At 60.3% G+C, this 26,963-nt stretch overlaps 3 protein-coding genes across 3 annotated transcripts in view; 2 read left to right on the top strand and 1 right to left on the bottom strand.

Moving 5' to 3' along the window:
* Positions 1–7,021: 7,021 nt before the first annotated feature.
* On the bottom strand, positions 7,022–12,393 carry CHLRE_02g143667v5 (uncharacterized protein). The gene is made up of 9 exons (XM_043060251.1): positions 12,192–12,393; positions 11,847–11,962; positions 11,327–11,517; positions 11,041–11,091; positions 10,577–10,769; positions 10,172–10,242; positions 9,454–9,714; positions 8,610–8,746; positions 7,022–8,285 (listed from the first exon to the last, which is right to left on the bottom strand). Exons 1-9 carry the CDS (start codon positions 12,254–12,256, stop codon positions 8,114–8,116), a joined length of 1,257 nt encoding a protein of 418 aa, XP_042927981.1. The 5' UTR covers positions 12,257–12,393; the 3' UTR covers positions 7,022–8,113.
* An 8,760-nt stretch (positions 12,394–21,153) lies between these two features.
* CHLRE_02g143647v5 (uncharacterized protein) lies at positions 21,154–24,149 on the top strand. Its single transcript, XM_043060248.1, has 3 exons — positions 21,154–21,324; positions 21,603–21,667; positions 22,593–24,149. Exon 3 carries the CDS (start codon positions 22,659–22,661, stop codon positions 22,893–22,895), a length of 237 nt encoding a protein of 78 aa, XP_042927980.1. The 5' UTR covers positions 21,154–21,324; positions 21,603–21,667; positions 22,593–22,658; the 3' UTR covers positions 22,896–24,149.
* Positions 24,150–25,822: 1,673 nt separating this feature from the next.
* CHLRE_02g143627v5 (uncharacterized protein) overlaps positions 25,823–26,963 on the top strand; it is a 2,066-nt gene continuing 925 nt past the window's right edge. The window contains exons 1-2 of the mRNA XM_043060246.1: positions 25,823–25,969; positions 26,363–26,963. The exon at positions 26,363–26,963 is cut by the window's right edge and continues 726 nt beyond it. Coding sequence (XP_042927979.1) covers positions 25,946–25,969; positions 26,363–26,963 — 625 coding nt within the window. The 5' untranslated portion in view covers positions 25,823–25,945. The remainder of the gene's footprint in view (positions 25,970–26,362) is intronic.

The raw sequence follows: 26,963 nt of genomic DNA, 5'->3' as shown, positions 1-26,963 counted from the left end.
CCTAAAACCCTAAAACCCTAAAACCCTAAAACCCTAAAACCCTAAAACCCTAAAACCCTAAAACCCTAAAACCCTAAAACCCTAAAACCCTAAAACCCTAAACCCTAAAACCCTAAAACCCTAAAACCCTAAAACCCTAAAACCCTAAAACCCTAAAACCCTAAAACCCTAAAACCCTAAAACCCTAAAACCCTAAAACCCTAAAACCCTAAAACCCTAAAACCCTAAAACCCTAAAACCCTAAAACCCTAAAACCCTAAAACCCTAAAACCCTAAAACCCTAAAACCCTAAAACCCTAAAACCCTAAAACCCTAAAACCCTAAAACCCTAAAAACCCTAAAACCCTAAAACCCTAAAGGGGGGTTTTGAGGGGTTTTGACAGGTTTGAAATGTGTTACATGTCAGAAAGGGTTTGCACAGCATAAATAGCATAATAACAGCTAGATTGATTGTTGGAATCACTTGTGGGTGACCACAATGTGATTTGGGGACGTAGCAATGATGTTGCATGCCCCATTGCTTCCTTGTTACCAAGCATGAGTAGGTGGTACGGGGTGGGACTTCCATTGCCCCGCATACTCGTACCACTGTGGCCTGCCATTCACCCAGATCCAATTGTATACTATATTGTGCTGTGTTGCATGTTGACAGATTGCACATGCACGGTGTGCAAGCACATGCTGCTCATTCCCCTTGGCACGCCACACAGGGGGGCTGTGCTGCCTAACCCACCATCCAACCTGCCTGCCCCACTCACCCCTGTGCAAGACCCTTCAGGTGCATGTATGCGCATGTTGCCTGACATGTCTGTAATGCAACCACAAGCTGGGAGCCGTGGTGCCAGCCCTTGCAGTGCCCCATGCGGCTCTGCACATGTGTGCTCCGCTCCCCTTCCCTCTCATGGGCCAGGGTCAGGTATCATGCATGCTGTCAAGTGATGTGCAGCCATGCTGGGCACAATCAGTATGTACCATATGTGAATGACAGCTTTGCAGGTGCAAGCTGAAGCAGCCACAGCACGGTGGCATGGCAAGACAGGTATGCCTCATGCCCTTTGCAGGCCTAGGACAACAGCGGTGGCACCAAGTCAGCAATCGCTTCACCCCAGCAAGCGCCGGATGGTACCAGCCATACAACGGCAGTCGCTATATGTATTAAATCGAAAGCCAGGCCAAACGGCTGCGTGGCTGGACTGCTGCACTCACTCACGTGGCCCCTGGTGGTGAGAGCAAACATTTATCTTTCTATTCAGGCCGAGTTTGAGAACTCCAATTATTGTAATGAATAAGTAGAACGAATTAATATAAGTTTAGCTCTTCAAATCGGGCAGATCGCGGCGGATGGTGAAGGTCTGCATGCGAGCCCGCAAGTGAGCTTGCAGCCATGTTGACTCGCTGACTCGCGAACCAAGTCAGCGCTTCTAGTCGATGTTGACGACTAATATCTTCAATTGGTTATATGCGAAGTCTTAGCTGTCACTATGCCTGTAACAGCTGTCAAAAACAAGTTGAAGTTTCTCACACCGAGGTCGGACCTTACTTGACGGCTCTACATCCTGCGCCTACAGATTCGCTAATATAAAGCTCAAGTGTTAAACTTGAAAAAGCAGACCAAGAGTTGCAGTGCCGACTGAGGCTGGAGCACAGTGCCGACTGCTTTCCACTACCCTTGACTGCATTCCCCCATCCTTGCCCCGGCCTAAGCTGGTAGGAGGGAGGGAGGGAGGGAGGGAGGTGCTAAGCCACAGACAGAGGCGTTCTTGCAAGCAGTAGTACTTATGAGAGGGGGCTGAGGTGTTATGGCACAACATGGCAAGCGGCGCCAGCAATATGGTAATTGTCGCTGCCTCTGCTTGGTGGGGCGCACAACAGCGCATAATGGGCCAGAAGCACATAACATGGGGTCAAGGGGAAAGACAAATCCAAAACAGCAAGGCACAGTGAAATGGCCGAGGCGTGTTGGCAGTGGGGTAACAGATAGCATAGACAAGACTACACGCAAGCCCAGGCAGCAAAAGCGGCAGAGCGGGCGCAACACAGTGGTTAAGGGCAAGGGTGTGCGATGGGACAGTGTTAAGGCCAGTTGGTGCAGCCCCATAGGGTGCAGCTGATTCCCAGACCCCAACAGATGGCAAACACTTTGCAACAGCAGTGCATGAGCGCGCGAAGTTACTGTACCGACAAGTTGCTGGCTGGCTGGACGGGGCTGGAAGTTTGCTGACGTGCATTCCTCAGGCTCCGGGCGCCTGGCCAGGTGTTAGCACCACACAGACACACCGCAACACCACACTCGTGAAGCAGAGTCGCAGTGCAGGAAGGTGACCAGCGTCCATAGATGAGCACCAGAAGCAACCGCAGAAAATGCAGACAGAATGCAGCAAAGCCATGGCCGGGCGACAGTATGACAAGCGGGGGCTAAAACAGGGCGAGGCAAGGCAGACAAGGGTGCACGAGTGTACGGATGAGTGGCAGGATGAGTCAAATGCGAGTACGAAACAAACACAACTGGGGTGTGAGGAAGCCCCGCAGGTTGGCATTGGGAATGTCGCGGCTGAGGTTTGGGTTAGAGCTGTGTCACGCGCCCAGAGGCTGCGTCACGTGCCGCAGAGGCCATGCAGGCTGATTCTGCAGCACCGCCTGGGCTGGTTATGGTGCGCGCAGCGTGTGACGGCAACGCTGCGGTTGCCAACGCCTGCGGGGGGCGGGCATGCTGGCGCGCCTGACCTCCCTCCGCTGCAGCACAGTCCGCGTGACACAGCTCTTAAATGACCAGGCTAGAGAGATGGTTTTGATGGGTTGCCGTGAGGTGGGGTGCGGTGCCACTGTGTTGGGTTAACCCGGCATAAGGACTGCGTGCGGTTAGCAGAAGGTTTGCTGGTGTCACACGCTTGAGCGGGCGCAGGAGTCTGAGTACAGTAGGCAGATACAAACTGGAGGCGGCAGCTGGCATGAGAGGCTGTGACGGTGGGCGCAACTAGTGAGTGGAACTGGCATGGTCAGTAGCAGCTGCCTGGCCTAGTGGGTAGTGCGCACGGTAACAAGAGTCTGGGCTCACAAAGTGATCCCCGGGGGCACAGAGGGCCCAGAAGCGCCCACACAGGCACACACACGCACATACACAAATGCACACACACACACACACACACACACACACACACACACACACACACACAAATGCACACGTGCACGCGCGCCGTCACGCAGGCCCACAAGCCCCGCCAGCACGCACCCGCGCTGCCGCACACAGGCACAGACACACACATTCCGCTGGCTAAAGGCCAGCCACCGAAGTGACCACGCCAGCAGCCCAGGGCCGGCGCGACCAACATCCTAGACCCCCCGCCGGCAGACGCACACCGCAAATGCTGCACCCAGAACTCGGGACCAAACACCTCACGAGCAGCACATCCCACCCGCGGACCTGACAGGCCACTCTGAAATGCCGCGTCTCTAGCAGGGCTACCCTGCGCTGCGCTCCCACACACAACCCCGTTACCAACCCTACCAGAACTCTCCTGGCAGCCACGGCGTCAGGAACACTGGTGCGGCGACCGGCACACTGCCGAGCAGCGCCCCAACCCCATACACCTACTATAGCCACCGGACCGCTCGGTATGGTTAAGGGCAAGGGGCGGACTGCATGGGGCGGTTAGTGGAAAGAGCATGGGGGCGGGCAGTGTGCGGGCCACGTGTGGCTCCCCATAGGCACTGCCAGCCTGGATGTCCCGCATGCATACGCATCCAGATGCAGGGACAGTTAGACGGGGGCAAGCGCGGGGCAGGTAGGCAGCATGCATAGGCAGGCAACAAGGCGGGTGCAGGGCTCCTATCTTAATGTCTCTAGACATTAATTGGCCATTTTGGCCTTTTCCTAGACATTCCTCCCGGGGGCTAATGTCTGGGGCGAGACTTTGTTGGCCCGGGTTTGGGGCGGGTTTTGTCCGAATTCCTATGGAGTAGCCCCCAAACCGCCATGTGCCCAGACAAAAGACGGCGGCCACCCGGCTGTTTTTGTCTGGAGCTAGACATTACCCCCAAAACAAGATACGACCCCTGGGCGGGTGTCAGGGGTTGTCAGGGGGTACTCGCAAGGTGTTGGTGGTTGGGGGGATGAAGTATTGGTAAGGGGCTAGGGTAGCCCGGCAGCAGGTGGTGGGGTAGACGGCGACGTGCCACAATGGTAGACATGGAGCTGGGTGAGGAGGTCAATGGGTAGATGGGGCTGGGTAGGGGTGGCGAGGGGGCTCTGGGTGACCACGGCGGACAAAGTAGAACAGGGCGGTGGTGAATTGGAGGAACATGCACGGCCTGGAGCACCTTGCACACTGAGGGCGGCCTGGGTGCGGTCACAAAGGCAAAGGTTGCCCCGCACGTGATGACGCGGGCAAGGCGATGAAATGCGGGCAATGAACCGGGAGAGGTGGACCCCGTGGATGGGCGGCAGATGCCAGCCGGCAGGCAGGGGGATAGAGTCCAAGGTGCGGTAGAGTTCGGGAAGGGAGATGAGTTGCGGGAGGCCAGGGGATAGCCTGAGGTGGTGGTTGATGGAAGGGCGGCCCACGCCGGGTTCGGCAGCAAGGATGGCGTCGGTGACCGGGTGAGTAACCATTCGTGGAAGTCTGGTTCAATACCAAGGGCGGCGGGGGGATGATACATGAGGTAAGCGTAGAGGTGGTGGAGAATGCAGCGTCCACATTATTATGCGAAATAGGCAGTGGGAAAGGGACCGTAGGCGCGATACTGGTGCTGCAAGTGGAGGAGGCGCCAATGCAGCGAACCACCGACACCGTGGTGTGCCAGCAGGAGGACGACGTTCACCCTCGAAGATCGCCGGCCCAAGGCACTGCGCTAAGGAGTGGGACTGTGGACTGTGAACCCATAACTCAGAACTAGGGGCAAGCGCGGGCAGCGCAGCAGGGAACTTGAGGCTGCAAGGGCCACACGGTGGGAGTGCCTGCTTTGGCTGGACCAGCAGCTTAATGTTACAGGGGCTCGTCCCCAGATGTTAGAAGTGTGTCTTGTGTGGGTGGGTGGGTTAGAGACGGCTGTAGCCGCTGCTTGGACTAGTGCTGCACAGGCGCTGTGCCACCACCCTCACTGCATGGAACTGCACTGCTTCGCGCACCTGTCCCCTACTGGCACAACCCAAGACACTGCCCTGTAACGCCGCTCTGCCCCTACTTCACGTCACTGTAATTTCCACCTTGCACCCAACCGCAGGTGGCCATGGTGCTGTCACGCCATGGCCACGAAGTGCAGTCTCTGGCGGCGAGCCCCTGGGAGCGCAATGCAACGGCTTGAGGGCGTGTCCTGCATCATCATGGTGGTGCTGGGAAAGGTAAGCCTTGGGCTGGGGCCGGAGCGGGTTGTAGAGGAAGTAAAGGAGGTGAGATACATGAGCTACAGTAAGATTGCCCAGGCTGTGCAGAGCACCATCAGGATGAGTTATCATGAGGCACTGTGGCAGACAGGTCGGGGCCCAAAGGCTGTGGCTTGCAGGCTGGCCAGTCGATCCTTCACAGCACCACCACTCCCCACTTGGACAGGTATCCGTGTGGGTTAGTTCATAGGAGCGAGAAGCAGCCCATGGATTGGTGCGGCCCGAACTTTGGCATGTGGGTAGGGCGAGCCCAACCACCCAGCAAATGTGCGAGCTCTGTGCTACTCCCTCGGTGTGATGCAGGGGTGCCCCCGGTGAGATGGGCAGTTATTGTACGGCAAGTTGGAGTATGCAAGGGGAGTATACCCCGGAGTATACCCCAGAAAGTAGCCCCCGACAGTGCACGTCTCCTGATACAGTAATTGCATACGCTCAGTAAATACCCAGCCAGCCAAGGTGCCAGGGAGTGTAGCTGGAACGGTTGCAAAACACCGCTGGCAACAAGGAGCCAAACCAAATGTGCAACAGCTGTAACCCGAACATCCACCTTTATCCTCCGTGCCCCCCCGAGTGTCCTCACCTGATGGCTCCTCCCGCATCAGGCCCATGCTCAAGCTCCAAACTTGCTTTCAGGACTACAGGTGGTGTTCGTGCAGTCCCCTGGGCGGGCGTGCCGTGTTCCCTGAAGCACACCGCGGCAATGCAGCTGCGCTTTAGCGCTCCCGCCGCCACTGATGGCGGCGGCGCTGCGGGCGGCGGCGGCCGGCGGTGGCGGCGGAGGCGCTGCTGTTGTTGGCTTATTTGTCAGCTACTGCGATGCCGACTGGGTTTGCTTCGCCGCTCGCTGACTGCCTTTGTCTACAAGCTGGGCAGCGCGGCGGTTAGATGGTCTAGCCAGCAGCAGCGCACGGTCGCTACCTCCTCCATGGAGGCGGTGGCCGCAGCGACCAAGGAGGCACTGTGGCTGCGCAAGCTGGCCGCTGACCTGAGCCTGAGCAGCAGCGATGCGATCCCCATCCGATGAGACAGCCAGGGTGCCATCAGCCTGGCCCGTAACCCCATCACCTCTTCACCGCCGTCGGAGCATGCAGCATCACCTGGTGTGTGAGCGTGTGGTGCGCGGTGAGGTGGCGGTGTAGTACTGCCCGAGCGCAGGTGATTGCGGACTCGCTGACCAAGGCGCTGCTGGAGGCCAAGTTCATCTTTTGCCGCGTGGCGATGGGCGTCAACACTTGAGCAGGGTTCTGTCAAGGACAGATGCCGCTGCGGCGGTATGTTAGCACGGAGGTTAGTTCATGCATTGGACCGTGCTGGGTTCTGCCAAGGTGCAGCAATGCTTAGACCTAGCGCAGTGCCTTGCAGAGACACCAGACAGTGCTCAGATTGAGGGCGAGGCAACTCCTTCTCCACGGCCAATAATTGGCCTATGCTGTTCTCTCTGTTGCCAATTAGCGGTCAGGCGGTGAATAGCTGTGGACCCAGTTCGGTCCAAGGGGAGTGTTGGATATTTGGGGTACGCAGGTTTCGCCTGTACGTGTGATGTTTGTCCGTGTTGCGGCCCGACCTGGGGCTTCACGTGTGGTTTGGATGGACGAGTTGGTGTAAGGGTGCGCGACTTGCGGGTTGCCGCGGGCAAGTGCGCATCTCTAGCTAACTACACACGCCAAACTCATACCCCAAACTGCTCAAAGTGCCAGGCAGTATAGCTGCACCATGCGGAAAGCACCGCTAGCGCAAGCTGCCTAACAGGATCGCAAGCGGCCTAACAGGATCGTAAACAGGCCCTGGGAATGCCCTCACCCACGCTAATCATACTCACTCACCCACGGCATGACTCCTCTGGTAGAAGGCTGGCCTATCGTGGTGTGTCCCCATGGTGCCAGCAGGACACGGCCGTAGGTTATCCTGGGGAACCTCAGTCACCCTTGCCTTGGGCCCGGAAAAGTGACAGAAACGCCCTAAAATGTCTTCTGCGATTCTCAGAAAGACCCCCCAAAACCTGAAGCGTTTTGACAGATTTTTGGCCTCAAGAATACAAAATTTCTTCCGCCGGAGGCTTTTTTGGGCAAATTTCTGTCAAAAAGAAGGAAGATACGAGCACTGAAAACACCCCTAGCAGTAAGGAGCCAAGAGAAATGTTTAACAGCCATAACCTGCGCACCCACCTTGCCCATCCACCCGCCCGTCCCCAGGTGTCCTCACCCGGCACGCCTCCTCCGGCATACCACCCCTGCTCAAGAAGCTGTCCACGCTGGTGCTCGTCCAGTCATCTGCGACCTGACCAATATCCCCTTCATCATCAACCAAGAGCCCATGCTAGACCTGAACCCATAGCACTCCCCTTCGCTTGCTGCAGCACCCTAATTGGAGGGTGGCAATGGTAGCAGCAGCAGTAGCGACATCTTGCCTGCGTGTGCAGGCTAACTACGGTTCACCATCGCCGTCCCATACAAGCATTGCTGTCGCCGTCCCACACGAGCACTACTGTCGCCATCGCACACAAGCACTACGTACCACAGTGTTTGCATCACGTGTCTCGTCCTACTCCTTATGTCTCTGGTTCCTTCTTGCAAATGGGATGACACGAGACCCCCCCCCACTCGATGCCATACGTATCAGGGACAGGACTGCATATCGTGCTCACCACCTTGTACCCACACACAACAACAACATAATTCTCCTGTCCCACAGCCCAGCCCATCACCCAGCCCCCCCACCCCCATAAGTCCATCATCAGTCGTCGTAGTCCAGGTCCATGGCCGCCCTGCTGCCGCCGCCGCCCCCCCTGCCGCCGCCGCTGGGCGCGGGGTCGCTGTCGCGCAGGTACACCCGCAGCTCACCGCGGTCGCCGCGGGTGATGCGCAGCCCGGTGGAGTCCAGGTACGTCACGTCAAAGGAGGCGGACCTGCAGCAGGGGAGGCGGGTCGGGTTTGGAGGGGGTGGAGGTGATGGGCAGAAGTACGGTGGGCAGAAGTACGGGCAGACTTGGTGTGGCGCGGGCACGCCCAGCATGGGGCCCACGCCATTGCCATCGGCTGTTAGTTTGAAGCCGGAGCAGGTACATGACTGCAATCCTTCAGCTCTTGCGACAGGGCACTGCTGAGCGTCCCTCTTTAATTATGGCAAGGATACGATTACGAACATCCACCGGCTTGGTACACGCACAGCAGTTTCTGTTCTGTACAGCCCCCGCGGAACAGGTCACCCTCATCAGCAGCTAGACCCGCACCTCAGGAACTTGGGCGGCCGCAGCGGCTCCGGCAGCTGCGGCGCCTCCAGTCGCGGCAGGGGCGCGAACAGGTCGGAGCCCACCAGCTCGCCATACGTCTCCTCGTAGCAGATGCGCACACCGCAGGGGGGCGTGACCTGGGGCACAGCAGGGAAGGAGCGCGTCCCAGGGTTGGGTGGGAGGGGAGGTGGGGACAGCTCAGGGTGCCGTGTCCAGACATGTCCTGCAAATGCTGCAATGCAGCAAACTTGCACACGCTTCAGGGTACACTGTAATGCATATACGAGGTCACTGCACGGCACACGTGGGAGTAGCCATGATCTATGAGGGGGTTTTGAAGAGACTCGTCCACAAGTTCCGCACTGCTAGGTGCCAAAGCTCAAAGCGCCCAGCTTGCTACTTCCAACACGCCTTGCATGACGCCCCCAACCATGCTCCCATGTCCAGTCATGTCCCGGGTCCTGTACACACCCATGGCCCAACCGTGTGCGCCCCTGAGCAACATGTGTTGCTGGCCCAGCCCCCCGCTAGCGCCAGAAGTACTGGCGCAAACCAATGCCAAGGCCGGCCCTTGTTGAGGCACACCCTGCGCCCGACCCTACTGCGCCTGCACTTGGTTACATCGTGGGCCTTGCAAACTGACAGATTTCCCAATGTACCCTACCGTTTATCCCTGGCATGCGGACATTGACCTGATGTGTAGCACTAGATGGGGTTGGCTGTCTAGCATTTCAGCCAACCCTGGTAATCTTAAGTGCAGGCCTGGGTGCATCACGTGGGTACAAGCCCTACAACGACCCAAAAAGTACCCACCCCAGCTGCGTAACCCACGCTGCCCACCCACCTCATAGTCATGCCGTAGCGTCAGCCGCGCAGCCGGAGACTCGCGCTCCGCGTCCGGCGCCGGCACCCGCGCGCTGCCCGCCAGCGCACCCGCCAGCGGCGCCACCGCATCCCGCAGTGGGCCCTGTGGCAGCGCACCGGCCAGGCCACCCAGCCCCTCGCCCAGCAGTCCGCCCAGGCTGCCCAGGGCCGCCAGCGGGGGCGGAGGGCTCAGCAACAGCTCCACAATGTTGTCGAGCTTGGAGGTGGAGGGGTCGATACGCTGGGGGGGGAGGCAGGGGGAGGGAGGGAGGGGTGCAGAGGGAGGGAGGGTTACGGGGGCGCGGGGGATGAGAGGAACAGTGTGGAGTCGAAGCTTGGAAACTTCCCCTCAACAGTGGGCGACAGGCGCTGCTGCTGCTCATAGCGTTGTTCGGTGTATTTCAGTGGGAAGATTTCTTGCTCGGTGACAGGTGCTTAATGCCGAAACGCGCTCAGCTGCCACCAAGGTTGACAGCCCGGCGGGCTCAGGGCTCCCACTGGGATGACTGACCTCGCCATTGCCGCCAGCAACCACAGTGCGTTGTCTCATCACTCCTTATATACTCCACCATGTGCACTCCACGCCATCACCTTCCTTATGTTTTCCCCATATGGTATGGGGTTGTCGGCCGCAGTGCCTAACCCACCCGCCCTCCTACCTAGCCCCCTCCCCCGCCCCCTCCCCCCTGCACACACACCTGGTACACCTGGCCCAGGGTGGCTGGGAACCCCGCGGCGGGAGGCCCTGGCCGGCGCCCACCCAGGCTGCCTGCAGCGTAGGTCGTGGGGGTTGCGGTTTGTCATGAGTCATGGCTACTCCTAGGTAGCTACGTGGGCCCGATGTGTCATGGCGTTGCGCGCGAGGCCAAGACATCCAAGGACTGGCAGGCTAGGGGACCGGCAGATGCAGATGTGGCTTGAGAAAGGGACCGTTCACTGGCATGGCGGGTCAGCGGTGTGCTACGTCCAGAGAATCATATCCCACCTAGGGAGGGTAGGGAGCAGCAGGCGCCCGCGGAACTGTGGTACACTCCTGCAACTCCCCCATCACAGTATTTAGTCTCTCCTCCGCCCCGCCCCCAAACATCAGGGAGCAACCTCACCGCTGTTGAAGCCGCTGCTGTACACCAGCCGCCATGTGCCCGCCAGAAGGTCCGAGGGGGCGCTGGAGCCAGACGAGGAAGAGGCGGCGGCGGAGCCCTGCTGCCCCCCTGCGGCCGGTGCAGCCAGCGCCACCGGCCCACCCAGCCCCTCCAGCTGGCTGCACAGCTCGTCCACCTCGGCCGCCTCACGCGCCTGGGCATGCGGGCAGCGGGAGGAGTGCATGGGTCAAAGACGTGGTGAGGGACGGCAGGACATGGCCTCAGCCTCCCAAGCATCTGTTTGGGAGGGTATCGTGCTGATCGGACATCATGACAGCATGTGGCCCGAGCCCACGCCTGGCACCCGCTGGCCCCGGCTCAGCTGCAATCGTTGCAACTAAGGTGGCAGCTATGGTAAGCATTGTCATTACTCTCAAGCCCCCGCCCGCCAAAACGGACCCGGCGCGACATCCAGGCGCACTCACATTAGCAGCCAGGCCGCGATCCAGAGACGACAGCGCCGCGAGCAGCGAGACCTGGATGAGGGAAGAACACGCAGAGGAGGAAGCGGTCAGGGGCGGGATGTCTGGATTCAGGTGCTTGTGCACTGTGCCAGTACCCCGCTCCGTCGCAAATATGTAGCGCCTGGGCAGATGGTGCATCGCCAGAGCCTTTGGAAAACCGCTTTGCACCTCAGTAATGGTCGTACTGCTCACAGCCAAACGCACAACCCCTAGAAGTTGGCCCCGTGTCCACCCTCAGCCCACCCACCTTGAGTCGTTCAACACGCCGGGCTGTGCGCACAGCTGACGGCTGCCATGCCTCCTGGCCGCCGCCGCCACCATTGGCGGAAGTGCTGGAGCTGGTGCTCAACACGGTGTTGGCGGCAGCGGGGGCAGCAGCCGCAGGCGCGTCCAGCGCGGGCTCCGGGGCAGGCTCAGACGCGGGCGACCGCTGAGTCTCTGTGGTCGTGAAGGGTAAAACACAAGGAGCACGGGTGTGGGGGAGGGGAGGTGCTTGTCTGGTGGGCCAGGGCTGGCCAGGTGACCTGCATGCCACCTCGTACACAAGCGTTGCACATTTGGGGCGCTTAACGCCGTCCGCCTATATGCCGCCCCACGACACATGCCTGCCCATTCATCTGGGTCTCCATCACAGCCTCGCTTCCAACCACAATCGTCACTGGTGCACAACCAACCCCGGCTGGAGTGCACAGCCTTCCAACTTCGCTCAACCGACTACTGTGTGCTCGGTGTCCCTGTCTCTCCCAGACACACTGCCCAGCTCTCACCTGCAGCCACACCTTGGTCGTCCGCCGCGGCGGCGCGAACTGGATGCACCCAGGCAACGCGATGACCGGTGGTCGTGCCAGCGGTGGGTGCTGAGCGCGCCACACGTTCGCGCAGCCTACGCCGACCACATTGCAGATGCGTTACTCAGATGGGTTTGCTGTACCGACGTATGTATTGTGCTAAGAATAATGTCCGCAGGAGATTTCTGTGTCGGGAAACAGCTGGGACGGGCACGAAACGAAAACTCCATACCTGATAATACTGTAACAGTAATTAGGGGTGTCAACGCTTCAAGCGAATCCCGAACATCTCATGCTAGCATTTGCATTATGAGAAGGCCTCACCTTGGCACATTTCGAGCCCCTCCAGCCAAACCTCTGCAACCGTGTTTGGCACTGATAAACGCCATAGTTGCCTTCCGTACCAGGTGCTATGATAATGGAAGCAGCAAGCAGAGTGGCAACACCCAGGGGAATGTTGCAAACGCAACAGAGACGGCTTTGCTAGATGTCCAGGATGCAATGATGCAAGTACTTGTTACTGATTATGATCCCTTGGCACATAGACAGAAGCATAGAGCTCGCGAAGTCCACTCGTCCCCCACGCCGCGATCGGTCCCCCCCCCCCCCCCCCTGACCCTCCCGTGCGCTCCTGCGCAGGCTGCGCTCGACGCTCTCTACCCGAGAAGGTTCCCCCACCTTACCCTTACATCAGCGTCCCAGGCAACAGGTTCTGGAGAATGCTGTATCACCTTACCCTAGCCAGGACAGATGGCGACCTGCCTACGCGAACGCCCGTGCCAAACAGGGATGATAAGCAGGGGAGTGCGATGGGACAGCGTTCAGGCAGGTTGGTGGGGGGCCGTAGGGTGCAGCTGACACCCAGACCCCGCAGATGATAAGTAGGGCTTGCATCTTCCAGGGGGGGCCGCCGCCGCAGGCAAGAAGGGCCCTAACCACGTTCTCGCCAAAAAAATGCCTAGTTTTTGCGTTTGGGTCCCTCAACTACCGGAAAGAGGTAGTTGGTGAGATTCGGGGACCGTATGCAGCCCCAACGCGGCGAGAATGCACCCCCGGAATCGCCCAATCTTTTCGCCCGAGGGCCTACATTTGGGCCTGCTTTTTGCCGCTCCCCGAAGATGCAAGCCCTGATGATAAGCAGGGAGGGTGATGGTGATAGGAGCCATCACATGTGCCATATGCAGTGCCGTATGCAGTGCCCGTATCTTGTAGATATCCTCAGGCCCGCGGCGTCTACACAGCATAGACGCCCCCTCCCTGATATCTTCACACCTGCCTCCAACTGCGACTCCCCTGCTCTTCACCCCCGTGGGTCCACCACCCCCTGACCCCTGGCGCGCCACACTTTTTTTGTGTTGTATGGGGTTGTGAGGTGGTGAGCACGACGTGCATTCCTGTCCCTTTAGAAACCGAGGCCCAGGCCCGGGGGCCCTTATAACTTATAACGCCGGCAACACTTACATATGCAGCTAGTTTGGTCCCCGAATGGGGGTGCTTCTGCCCCTGTGCTCTCAAATGGAATCTAGTAACGCGGCTAACCTGGCTGGGTCCGTATTCTGCATAACGGCCTGCATCCCGCCTGCAAAGTCGATCTCACTACCCGCACACAACTGGTTGTAGGCCGTACACTGCATAAGCACATGATTCTTATCGTCAACTTTATTTGCAACACATAACGGGCGGATCCTCTCCTCCCTAGGTCGTCCATAGGCGCTGAGCGGCCAGCAGCATTGGTGTAACCTCATCAAGGTCTTGTGATGTGCAACTTGTCTAAATGCTCTGCTGTGCTCTTGCATAGTCAATGGTGCCGCTCGTTCCGCACACAGCCCCATCCAATGCTTGTACTTGTTCATCTGTACTTGCTTATCTGATAGATGGGAACGTGCTTGGCTCAGACTGCAGCCGCTCATGCTTCCACGCCTTCATTAGACTCTCTCGGAAGGCGGATACTATTTGCCCTTCAGGCAGCGGGCTACCTGCTCGGCTGTCCTCGCTTTCTCGCCTGATCATGTGCATACGGCCTTGCCATATGTCTATGCCGTGCGCTGAGATAAAGCGAAAAAGGTGAGCGCATCACACATCTCCATCTGGATGTACAAACGTGTCTTGTACTTCATCAACTAGTGCATCGTGTGCGAGACCATCCTTATGTCCAGCAATCCTGTTGTAATGCATTGCTTGGCAAAAACGAAATGGAGTGGTCGTTGCACTAATGCGGTGAACAGCAGGCAATGCAATAGATGCTTCGTGCTCACTGTCATCCCCATGTACCATACTGCGCTTGTAGTTTGCCAGCCTCATCTCTCAGGCATGCTTCAAACGGTCCTTGCCCTAGATTAATGCTATCACGCCGCCGCGGTGTCCAGCATTTCCGCTAATGCGTGGGGTCCCCACACTTCACAACCACATGCTAGCTAGGATAGAGCGGAATTGCACCTCAAAACAAATGCATGTGTCCAGGGAGAAAATCCTTGGTGTGTCTTCGTCCCGCTGCCCCCGCCGCGTTTAATCTATTGGAGCATGTACATAGCATGCCACGCCGCCTCACATAGCGTCTCTCCGCAGGCGGCACAAGCAAGTTCAGGGCCATAGGCTAGTCCCAGATACCGTGCCTTTGAGTATTGTCAGAGATGGGCTGCCCTGCCAGCCGCAGAGCTGGACCGCTCCCCAGCCCCAGCATGCCACGCGCCACACCCTCGCCGTACACTGCAGCCAGCAGTGAATCCACCGGCGCCCAGCCCAGCAGCACACAGCGCCGCCCGCTGCTAGGCCACTGCCACCTGCCGCCGCCGCATCACCATCGCGTGCCGCTGGCACTGCTGCTGGTACCGCTGCCGCCGGCGATGGCCTTGAGGATTGTTGGGGTCCGTGGCAGGACCCTCTGTTGTTGCGCTGCAGTTTCGTGCAGGTGCGGGGCATGGCTGGACGGACTGGGTGGGGGTTGTACATACCAGCGCAGCCCAATTTAAACCAAACCAAGCTAAATTAGCGAAGCACAGGCAGAGGCGTTAGTTGCAAGCGATAATACTTATGGGGGGGGCCGAGGCGTCGTGGCGCAGCAGGGCGAGCAGCGCCGGCGATTAATGTCGCCGCCCAGGCTCCATGGCGCGCACAACAGCACAACTGGCGTAGCCCCTGCCCCTGCACAGCGCACAGGGTCAGTCAGGCCAGGGCAGGGGTAGGGTGCAGGGGCAGGAGCTAAACCAGAAAAGAATAGAGTCAGGGTACAGGGTCAGGGTCAGCTTTTGCTTGTTTAGGCTGCATCACTGCCTCCGTAACCCTTGTTTGGTAGCCTATGCCTTGCATTTAGGTGTCCTGAGTCGCTGGGGGGGGGGGGGGGGCGGGGCGTGGGGGAGATGCGGTGTGGGTGGGGGAGGGGTGGGTGCGTGGTGGAGGTGCGGTGTGGGTGGAGGGCCCTATGAGCCCCGACCCGGCACCCTGACCCTGTACCCCTGCCCCCTGCCCGCCTGCCCGCCTGCCCGCCTGCCCGCCTGCCCGCCTGCCCGCCTGCCCGCCTGCCCGCCTGCCCGCCTGCCCGCCTGCCCACCTGACCCCTGACCCTGACCCTGACCTGTGTACTCTGTGGCCCTGTCGCCTGTCGCCTGTGACCAGTGACCTTGTGACACTTGACCAGTGACCCTGTGACACTGGACCACATCATGAACCCCATCACGCATCATGAACCCCATCGCGCACCCTGACCCCCTGACTCCCCTGACCCCTGACTCTGAGGGCCCCCTGACCCGACCCCTGGCCCCTGACCTTGAGCCTGATCCTGTCCCCTGTACCTACTCAGCCCAAGCCTGCCCCTGTGCATCCTGACCCCCTGACCCCTGGCCCCGGGCTTGGTAGGTGCACAGTTGCACACGCACCTCGGCCCAGTTGCTGGTGTTGCCGCGCTGGGGCCGGGCGGGCTGTGATCGACCTGGAGGTCCCTGGATATGGCACCTTCGAGGTTGTGGTCACGCACTCAGTGCGGGTTACCTCGGCCCAGTCGCTAGTGCTCTGTTCTGACTACCGCAGGAGCAAGGTGGGGGGCGGCCCCAAGCTTGCTTGTCGGGTAGTCAGAGCATAGCACCAGCAACTGGGCCGAGGTCCCCGGACTGAGTGTGTGACCACAACCTCGAAGGTGCCATATCCAGGGACCTCCAGGTCGATCACAGCCCGCCCGGCCCCAGCCCGGCACAGCGTGTAGGACTGGCCCGCGCGCAGGGTGAACTGTATGCAGTAAAAGGACCGGCAGAAACGAGATGTAGGAGCGAGTAGACAGGAGGCTCTGGATGGGTGCAATTGTACGTGTCACGACCTATCGCACGGATGGGAGCCCGGCCAAAGCCCAGATTCTATTCTCCCTCACTCATTTGTCTCACCAAACAGGCGCAGCTCCACCTCCTGCTTGCCATGCAGCATCTCCGCCAGCCGGATGCAGGTAGAGAAGGCCAGCGCGTCTGCGTGCGGCCTGTGTACCCCATTGCAGGTGCTTGCATGGCTGAACTGTTGACACAGCTGTATGATGACGCGTTTTAGCCCACTCTTGCAGCAGGTGACTGCCGCTGGACCCAGAGCAGGCAGTGACAAAGTCAACACCGTTGAATGCGTGGCGCTTCTCGTTTCTGTTTTGGGAAGGGCATTTAGGGAATGGCCGTCACACATGGCACGGATTGGCAGGCAGAGTGAGCAATAGACTTGGGTGGCATCAAAAGATGGAGGGACAGCCGGCAAAGGCCACCAAGCAAGGCATATAAGCTCGCACAAACTTGCCCATGCTGCTCTCTGGCCCTGTGGCACCTGATTTCTGTGCCACATCCAGCAAACCCTTCATGTCCCTGTAACGAGTGTGCTTCGTCAGACTTACCATGTGCGCTGTAGCAGCGCCGTCTTCACATAGCCCCCGCCGCTGCCGCCGCCACCAACACTGCCACCACCGCCACCGCCGCCGCCGCCACTGCGACCATCCACTGTCGCTGCCGCCAACGCTGCTGCCGCCAACACTGCTGCCGCCACCGACGCTTCCACTATTGCCACCGCCGCTGCTGTTGTTGGTGCTCGCTGGCACATCGCACGCAGGTATATATGTGCATTGAGCACGTACACATAGCTACTTGGGTTGCGCGTGGCAGTGGGGCGCGGTTTGTGAACGCCAGCAGTTGCGGCAGTAATGCCTGAGAAGCAGTGATGGTGGCTGGTGCAAACGGTGGGTCCGCCTGCCACAGTGCTGCAAATGTGGCGGTGCGGCGGCGGCAGCAGGCAGCAGCGGCGGCCCAGTGGGCAGCGCTGTGCGCGCTGCTGCCACCGGCTGCTGCCTGCCTGGCCGCGGTGCACAGCACGGGTCGTCTGGCGGGTGGCGTGCGGCGGGGGCTGGGTAGCAATCCAGCATTGATGGGGGTTGGTCCTGAGGGGGCGGGTGGCGTGAAGGGCGCCGGAAGGGCGCCGGTCGGTGCGTGGGGAGGCAGGGTTGTGTAAAGGGGGGGGACATGCCAGGAATGCACGGGAAACACACACCTGCCAACATCACACGCGCACTCTCTCCGTTCTGTCTCTCCCATACATTAGCACACACACCCGCCCTGTCCCCCTTTCTATTGCTTTGCTTTGGGCCCAGTCAAAGCGAAACGCACCCCCTCCCCCTCTCCTCCCCCCCCCCTCGCCAGCCACCCTGTCCCCAGCCATGCCCCCACGCACCTGCTTGCGCTGGAAGTCCATCCGTGACAATTCCGAGTCCAGCCACGGACCCCCATGGCCCTCCAGGCCATCACCGTCAGTGGCACTAGCGTGCACGCCCAAGTGCTGCAGCACTGCGTCAAGCACCGCCCATAGCTCCTCCTCGAGCTCAGCTACCAGCTGATTGAACCGACGTTTTCCCAACCTTCTAACGCCGCGCCCGCTGCAATGTACGTCTAATCAGGGCAAGGTGGTGGACACGGAGCCTGTCGGAGCCTGTCCGAGGTGCGTGTGCACCGTTTGGTGAGGCTCTCGTGGTTGCGCGCGCGTGCTTGCTTGATTTTGATGGGCGGACCCAGCCACTGCGGCTGACGCACATTACTCACATACTGCACGCTTCCTGCCCCCATAGTGATGGCCGACGCCGGTGATGATGGGCGCCCAGCAAGCTGGTCAGCGCGTTCCCGTAGTTCCCGACACTCAGGTGTCCATTTGCTGAACATGTTTAGGAGGCCGATATGCCCTGGCCAGCCGCCAAGGCGAAGCGCTAGCAGCAGCAGCAGCAAGGCAGCAGCCGGCGGCGGGAGCGGCGGCAGTTACGGCCCAGTGGCCTGTACTGTGAGTGACGCTATGCTAGCCCGCCTGAGATCCGTTGCTGGGGGCGCTGCCGCGGGCGCTGCCGCTGGTGGTCATTATGACGATGGCTGCTGGAGGCTGGAGGATGTTGGGGATTTGGTGCTGCGGTCGGTATTGCCGCCGAGAGTGTCCGTGCAGGTGCGCATATCCCCAACGTCCTCCAGCATCCAGCCATCATCATAATCACCACCAGCGGCAGCGCCCGCAGCACGTGGCTGCGGTGCAGCGGCAGATCTCAGATGGGCTAGGGTAGCATCACTCACAGCACGGGCCACTGGGCCGTAACTGCCGCCGCTCCTGCCGCCGGCTGCTGCCTTGCAAGCCGCGCTTCGCCTTGGCAGCTGGCCGCAGCTATATCAACCTCCGAAAAAATGCTCAACACATGAACACCCGAGTGTCGTGCGTGAACGCGCCGGCCAACTGGCTGGGCGCGCCTCATCACCGGCGTCGGCCATCACTACGGGGACGAAAAGCGTGCATAATGTGCGTAATGTGCGTCAGCCGCGGTGGCTGGGTCCGCCCAGCAAAACCTGGCAAAACCAAGCGAGCGCGCGCGCAAAACCACGAGAGGTTCAGCACACGCACCTCGGACAGGCTCGGACGGGCTCCGTGTCCACCCACCTTGTCCGGTTAAGATGTACATTGCAGCGGGCGCGCCGTTCGAAGGCTGCGCGCTGTAAATCGACACCATCGCGCCAAAACGAGCGAGCGAGCTCAACTACGCGGCGCACCTGCTTGACGCAGTCTCTGGTGCCTAGATTGCTTATCAAAGTGCAAGTTTGGGGTGCGATCGACCCACAACGCGGCGAGCGCGGCGACCACGCGCAGTTGCGACATACAGTCCCGGAGGTCGGCTTAGCGGGCTACAGCGTGAAGGCGTAAAGTGTCACTTGATGAGGCAGTGCCTGGAATGCAGTATCACAATCTGAGAAAAGCTACAAAGTAAGCGCAAAGGCCACGGCACCAGCGATCGATTGGAAGATTGGTCGGCCGGCCCTTTTTGGTCCCGCCGGCTTCGCTCTTCTGACCGACACCTATAAGTTTTACCTACGCACAATGGACAAACGTGACGATTACTCGTATGTCGGGAGGCCGACGAAAACAAAGCCCAACCCACACCCCATTGTTATGACGCTGAGGAACGCGAGAGTGAGGGTGCCCATGGGAAGGAACACCATAGCTCCCAAAAAAGCTGCGCGCACGAAGCAGGCGCACGTTATGCCGGATGCGCGACTTCTATGCGTAGCTCGTCGAGCAGTCCCATCACCCGCTAGAGAAACTTCGGTTCAGAGCTATGTGCTGTGCTTCACGCCGCGCTGCAGCGCTGTTGCAGCACGTACTAGCTAAGCAAGGCCGTAAAAGCCCGCGACGAGGACGAGGACACGGCCAATTACATCGCGTGGTTGACGAGGGTGGACTTTCAGGTTCGCGAGGGACAATTGCGCAGGACACGCCGAGCGCAGGCATTGCGCAGGTACACCAGGGGGGGGGTACGAACAATAGTTCCAGACCCCACCCCGCAAAACCTCCCGGACCCCCCTGACCGATGACCGACCGTGCCGTACCGTGCCGTACACCCCCTAAACCCCCTCTGTTTTCTTCCAGGATGGTGTCAAACGACTGCTTTCAGCGAGCTCTATTAGTATGTAAACACGGAAAGTTCGTCGGGCGCGTCTTGACCACAGCCATGTTGTCGACATGTTGTGAACATCTTGCGGCCGTTCAGTTGCACCCGTGTAAAGCACGCTTACGAGACTTACCTACGCATGGGACATACACATGCGTTTTCCTCCGGCGCGCAAGCACCGGTCCGCGACTTGTGGCACGTTCTGGTCAGGCGAGACATGTCGCACCCCAACATCCCAACCCAACATGTGTTGACGAGCGGTAGCCCTTCGTCTTCTGGTAGGCTCCTGACGTTTCCCAGCCGTAAAAAGCATCCATTACATGCTTTGGGCAACGGTCTGGGCTTGCCCGGCTGTCTTATGAGGCCCAGACGAAAGTTTCCGGCACACCGTGACGAAACCTTGGGGACCGTGGGGACCGACGACCGACCCTGAACTTTGGGGGCCCATATCTCCGCAATTACTACCCTGATCAAAATTCTGAAAGCGGATTCTGAACGCTCTCGTCAAGCTCTTTCAATTTGAAGGGTGGGGTATGTCTGCGGCATTCTTACCCCCCCCCTGGGTACACGCCGAGCCAGGTGTGGGTCCTATGCAAGGCATCACGCAGGCTGAGCTGGGATGCAGGGTCAGGGTACAGGGCCAGGGTCAGCGGTGCAGGGTCGGGGTTCGGGATGCGGGTTGAGTGGTGCGTTGGGGGTTCAGTCAGGTTCAGGCGCTTGCTTCACACAATTTGCGCTTCCTGGCGCACGCCACGTCTTCGGACATAGAAGTTGGGGCATGGCCCTGCGTTGGCCTTCGGGCACTTTCGGGCTGGACTTTCAGCGTCTTTGACGCCAGATGCCAGACACGTCTTCGGGCTCTCGTATCTTGTGACGCGTGTTGGGTTTCCAGACTTTGTGCCGTCTGCTGGCGCTGCATGCTCGGGTCGCTCAGTGCAGAGCATCGCAGACTCATGGCACGAAACCCTACGTCAGGGGAGCCCTCCCCTGCCCTGCGTGGTGCTCGAGGCCCAGTCCCCCCTTATCCCCTCACGATGCACTGTCAATTGCGTCTTGCTGGTGGGTTGAACCTATGCACGGCATGAGTCGTCTTTCCCTGGCGGAGCGGACCAGATGTCGCGAGAGATGTCGCGGGAGCACTCGGGAGCCCCCAGAATCCGCGACTCCAGCGCGAATCCTGTCGCCACGTGGCCATCCTTGCAGCAGGAAGTCCTCTACCCTTTGCTACACTTCTCCTCCCGTACGCCGCCTAGCACGGGTGCCGCCCTCCTTCGAACTCCCCCACAAAGTGCCTGGCGGAATCAACCAACGCGAGCCCACTAATACAAGGAGCGAACTCTTTCCTTGTGCATACAATGCACCCTTACGATAGCAACAACACATATAGATTTCTCTCTTTAGCTGCAAAGCAGACATGGTTGCAACTCCGAAGCCTGCCGCTCACGCGGATGACGACTTTGTGCCACCCAGCTTTCCGCAAGCGCACCTGCTGTGGCACATCTGCTGTGGCACATCGCGAAAAAGGGATTCCAGGTAGGATGCCGCCGCTCGATAGCATGCTCACCACCATGGGAAGCAGAGCCGGCCGTGACGCTCGCCGCGACGCTTGCGTTGCCCATATGGGAGCACAGTCTATGTTATTCGTACCAACGGCACAAATAGCATACATGCATTTAGGAACTTACGTCCCAAGCCCGCTGCTTCCTCGCCCCGTGTCCTTGTTGCAATTGCGGGCCGCCCGTCGCGCCCCAACCCCTCGCCGCGCTCTGCCTTCCCCTCGCCCTCTGCCTGCACCCACCTGCTTCCCCCAGGCCGGAAGCTTCGGCGGCGTGGCTGTGTCGGGCGCTGTGGCGCTGGCGGAGCGGGGTGCTGAAGGGTGGGGTCCTACCCGGGCAGGTGCCGCCTGCAAGCCCACTCCGCCTTCCGCTCTGGTCTGCGTACGCATTAGTTCCGCAACACTCGTCATTAACCCGGGCAGGTGTCACGCTGCCCCCAAGCAACTGTTTTGTCCCCAAATTGCCACAAGCCTGCATACCGTTTTTGCATCTTTCTAGTGTTGCGGTGCCGCCCCGGTCCAGAACCGTGGTCCACTGACTGACACGTTCCAGGAAAGAAGACAGGCTCCAGCGGCGCGCGCGAGCACCCCTTGCGTTGTTGCACCCAGCACCGCCCTCTGTCCGCCAACACCACCCAGGAGCGCGAACCCACTGCTTGTTCTACCGGTACAGGCAGATTGGGCCAGTTGTCATCCCCTATTCGGGGTGAAGCGCTAGTGGTGTAGTAGCAGCATTTACGCCTCCCACGCGTAAGACTCGGGTGCAAATCCCGGCTAGCGCAACATATACTTTTTACACGGGGCCACAACGACGAGGCTTTGCAGGTTTCAGGCCTCCGCAACCCTCCTTTGGTGGCCTATGTCATATGCTGAGGTGTCCTGAGCCGGTGGGGGGCCGGCGCGGGGCGCGGGGGAGGTGTGGTGTGGGTGGGGGTGTGGGGGGGGGGGTGCCGTGTGTGGGTGGAGGGCGGAGGGCCCCAGCTGGAGCCCCGATCCCCTGCACCCCTGCCCCCGCTGGCCCTGAGCCCTGACCCCTCTGTGGTACTCTGTGGCCCTGTCGCCTGTGACCAGTCTTGACCCTGTAACACTTGACCAGTGACCTTCTGGCACTGGACCGCACCCTGAACCCCATCGCGCATCCATAACCCCGTCGACCCCTGTTACCCTGTCACCTGTCACCCTTGTAACCCTGTACCTATCTGTCCCTGACGCTGTCCCTGCACCTCTGTCCCCGCCCCGGTCCCAGCCGATTCCCAGCAGTGGTGGCGGTTGTGGGAGCAGTGGTGGCACGTTGGCCACTGCCGCTCCTGTCATGAACACGCCTGGTCCTGGCGCACCCCTCTGCCAGCGCTTTGACACGCCCACCACAGCGGTGGCTGGGAGCTCGGCAAATGGCATCAGGCTCCCCAGTATGGCGCCGGTGTTGGCGCCCAACAGCTCGGGCCCCAGTGTGCCCACCGGCGCGGCGGGTGTCAAACGGCCGGCTGCAGAGCAGGAGCAGGGGCAGGGGCAGGTCCCAGCTGCCAAGCGGCGGGAGCTGCAGGGGTAGCGGCGGTGGCCTGAACAGCGGGGGTCAGGGGTTTCGAGGCGCTTGGTGGAGGCTCGGGGCCCTGGTAGTAGGTGTGCGCGGGGTCCAGGTTCAGGGTTTTCGAGTGCAGGTGCAGGCGCAGGTGCAGGCGCCGGGCTTTGGTGGTAGGTGCGCAGGTTCAGGTTTAGGTGCGCAGGGTCCAGGTTCAGGGCCTGGCGGTCTTCAGGGTTTCGAGCGCCTGGACGCGCAGGGGTCAGGGGTTTCGAGGCGCTTGGTGGAGGCTCGGGGCCCTGGTAGTAGGTGTGCGCGGGGTCCAGGTTCAGGGCTTTCGAGTGCAGGTGCAGGCGCAGGTGCAGGCGCCGGGCTTTGGTGGTAGGTGCGCAGGTTCAGGTTTAGGTGCGCAGGGTCCAGGTTCAGGGCCTGGCGGTCTTCAGGGTTTCGAGCGCCTGGACGCGCAGGGGTCAGGGGTTTCGAGGCGCTTGGTGCAGGCTCGGGGCCCTGGTAGTAGGTGTGCGCGGGGTCCAGGTTCAGGGCTTTCGAGTGCAGGTGCAGGCGCAGGTGCAGGCGCAGGTGCAGGCGCCGGGCTTTGGTGGTGGTCGCGCCCCGGCAGGTGGTCTTGGCCTGTCATCTGGTGTAAGGCCCGCTGGTCAGGTTGAGCCCTGCTGCGTGTCGTGGGTTTTGGGCGGGGATACAGGGGCACAGGGTCAGCCGGGCCAAGGTTCAGAGTTGGAGGGTGCAGGGTACAGACTTGGAGTCAGGGCTCGGGGTCAGTGTCTCAGGGCCACAGAGTATAGGGTTCAGGGTCAGGGTCAGGGTCAGGGTCAGGGTCAGGGTCTTAGGGCCTCAGAGTATAGGGTTCAGGTTCAGGGTTCAGGTTCAGGTTCAGGGTTCAGGTTCAGGTTCAGGGTTCAGGTTCAGGTTCAGGTTCAGGTTCAGGGTTCAGGTTCAGGTTCAGGTTCAGGTTCAGGTTCAGGGTCAGGTTCAGGTTCAGGTTCAGGTTCAGGTTCAGGTTCACGGTTCAGGTTCAGGTTCAGGTTCAGCGTCATGGCCAGTCCAGCCAGGGACAGATACAGGGACAGAGGTGCAGGGACAGCGTCAGGGACAGATAGGTACAGGGTTACAAGGGTGACAGGTGACAGGGTAACAGGGGTCGACGGGGTTATGGATGCGCGATGGGGTTCAGGGTGCGGTCCAGTGCCAGAAGGTCACTGGTCAAGTGTTACAGGGTCAAGACTGGTCACAGGCGACAGGGCCACAGAGTACCACAGAGGGGTCAGGGCTCAGGGCCAGCGGGGGCAGGGGTGCAGGGGATCGGGGCTCCAGCTGGGGCCCTCCGCCCTCCACCCACACACGGCACCCCCCCCCCACACCCCCACCCACACCACACCTCCCCCGCGCCCCGCGCCGGCCCCCCACCGGCTCAGGACACCTCAGCATATGACATAGGCCACCAAAGGAGGGTTGCGGAGGCCTGAAACCTGCAAAGCCTCGTCGTTGTGGCCCCGTGTAAAAAGTATATGTTGCGCTAGCCGGGATTTGCACCCGAGTCTTACGCGTGGGAGGCGTAAATGCTGCTACTACACCACTAGCGCTTCACCCCGAATAGGGGATGACAACTGGCCCAATCTGCCTGTACCGGTAGAACAAGCAGTGGGTTCGCGCTCCTGGGTGGTGTTGGCGGACAGAGGGCGGTGCTGGGTGCAACAACGCAAGGGGTGCTCGCGCGCGCCGCTGGAGCCTGTCTTCTTTCCTGGAACGTGTCAGTCAGTGGACCACGGTTCTGGACCGGGGCGGCACCGCAACACTAGAAAGATGCAAAAACGGTATGCAGGCTTGTGGCAATTTGGGGACAAAACAGTTGCTTGGGGGCAGCGTGACACCTGCCCGAGTTCCCTCAGGGGCGTGCACATACACGCCGCACCGTACAACCGACCAAACCTTGTCTAATGCTTATGTATGACATATGTATGTTATGACTTCCTGGTTTACGCCCTGGGGCGGCCTGCCCGCTCGCCGAGCTCGCGAAATGCAGCGGCATGTGCAGCAGTTGTGCACGAGCGTTTCGTGCGTCCGTCCCTCCGTACAGCCAGGCAAACATTGAGTAAAAGACACGGCAAAGGACAGTTGCTAGGAAGATGGCGGCTCGAGGGACCGCAACTGCGAAGTTGCTATCGGCAGAGCATCGTGCTTTGCCCCGGGATATGTAAATAGCATATTAAGTGAGTTTGTGCTCGCTCAAGTGCACTTTGGCCCGACTGTGCCCACACGTACCCATCGGGCCCGCCTAACTGTATTACGATCTCTAACAGCGGGTCCACAGTTTTGTCCCCTCTGTAACATCCGCATAGTTTGGGACAGAGCCCAAAACTACGACCGACCAGAGGGATGCAGACGCTCTGCTGGATTTCGCGACGACCCCGGGCACAGCAGGGTTTTGCCCAGAGAAATCCCGCTGTCTTCAGTACCAAGGGGAATTCCTGGCGGGAACAGCGGGATAGCTTGGGTGGGGTCAGCCGCAGAAGCGGGATTCGGCGCCGGGGGGCACCCCACACAGCGGGATTTGGCGCGGGGGGGCACCCTCGGGAGCGGGATATTGCAGATGTTGGCAGCCGGGGAAGCGGATAGGAAAGGTGTGTGCTCATGCCTCTCCGCAATCCCCTGCCCTGATATGACGATGGTGTCCCACGGTATTTGGCTTCCAGGCGATTGTGCGTATACGGTAGGCGCAGCCAAGCAGGGCACGGAGCACGCAGGCGCGGCATGTCAAGGCAGGAGGTGTGCAGAGTCCAGGAGGCTGCGACGTGGGCGGTGGAACTGGCCGGTGAGGGTGTTCCAATTTGTTGACTTCCTTCGAAACGGAGAGGTGGATGTGGCTGGGCGAAGGCGGGCGAGCTGGTCCGCGTTACTAGATTCCATTTGGGAGCACAGGAGCAGAAGCACCTCCATTCGGGGACCAAACTAGCTGCATATTTAAGTGCTGCAGGCGTTATAAGGGGCCCCCGGCCCGGGCCTCGGTTTCTACAAGGACAGGAATGCACGTCGTGCTCACCACCTTGTAACCACACACAACAATGGTCGCCGCGCTTGTCGCACAGGTGAGTGGTGCGTGACCCTTGGCGGTGACGTGCGTAGCTAGCTGACCAACAGCATGTCCGGGGGGTGGGGGGAGGGTGAGTTGGGCTGGGTGACGAGTCGTGCCGTTGCCTGGTGAGCCGGAGGCAGGGTGGTGCAGTCCTGCGCATGGCTATGTACGTGGTTGGTACTTCTGCGTGCTGGACTGTTGGTGTAGTGGGTGCGGCGGCCTGCAGACCTCTGACCTGTGGTGCCTTTCTGCTTTGCGCTAATGTCACTCCTGTCCTCTGGGCTGGGGTTCTCGGCGTCGTGCATTGTGAGGCTGCGGTAAGCAGTGGCTTGATTGGCTTTGGCGCATGACGCAGTAGTGTCCAAGACGCACTTAGTGTGTGTGTGGGGGGGGGATGGGTTCGCAGTTGTGGTGGTCGGCAATCAGGGGAGTTTGGTGGGCCCGCACACGTGAGGTGGTGGTGGTGGTGGTGGTGGTGGTGGTGGTGGTGGTGGTGGTGGTGGTGGTGGTGGTGGTGGTGGTGGTGGTGGTGGTGGTGGTGGTGGTGGTGGTGGTGGTGGTGGTGGTGGTGGTGGTGGTGGTGGTGGTGGTGGTGGTGGTGGTGGTGGTGGTGGTGGTGGTGGTGGTGGTGGTGGTGGTGGTGGTGGTGGTGGTGGTGGTGGTGGTGGTGGTGGTGGTGGTGGTGGTGGTGGTGGTGGTGGTGGTGGTGGTGGTGGTGGTGGTGGTGGTGGTGGTGGTGGTGGTGGTGGTGGTGGTGGTGGTGGTGGTGGTGGTGGTGGTGGTGGTGGTGGTGGTGGTGGTGGTGGTGGTGGTGGTGGTGGTGGTGGTGGTGGTGGTGGTGGTGGTGGTGGTGGTGGTGGTGGTGGTGGTGGTGGTGGTGGTGGTGGTGGTGGTGGTGGTGGTGGTGGTGGTGGTGGTGGTGGTGGTGGTGGTGGTGGTGGTGGTGGTGGTGGTGGTGGTGGTGGTGGTGGTGGTGGTGGTGGTGGTGGTGGTGGTGGTGGTGGTGG

The sequence above is a fragment of the Chlamydomonas reinhardtii genome, chromosome 2 (assembly GCF_000002595.2).
Source record: "Chlamydomonas reinhardtii strain CC-503 cw92 mt+ chromosome 2, whole genome shotgun sequence".
NCBI classification, from domain to species: domain Eukaryota; kingdom Viridiplantae; phylum Chlorophyta; class Chlorophyceae; order Chlamydomonadales; family Chlamydomonadaceae; genus Chlamydomonas; species Chlamydomonas reinhardtii.
The sequence above is the reverse complement of the archived record's forward strand: the minus strand, read 5'-3'. Positions and strand labels throughout refer to the sequence as shown.

Bases quoted from the DNA above. Each gene is read 5' to 3' on its own strand.
- CHLRE_02g143667v5 (XM_043060251.1), bottom strand. From the start codon at position 12,256: ATGGCGTTTATCAGTGCCAAACACGGTTGCAGAGGTTTGGCTGGAGGG. The intron at 11,092-11,326 runs GTGGGTGGGCTG...TCCCTCATCCAG, and splicing joins GGCGTGTTGAACGACTCAAG to GTCTCGCTGCTCGCGGCGCT. The intron at 10,243-10,576 runs GTGAGGTTGCTC...CCTACGCTGCAG, and splicing joins CAGCAGCGGCTTCAACAGCG to GCAGCCTGGGTGGGCGCCGG.
- CHLRE_02g143647v5 (XM_043060248.1), top strand. From the start codon at position 22,659: ATGAACACGCCTGGTCCTGGCGCACCCCTCTGCCAGCGCTTTGACACG.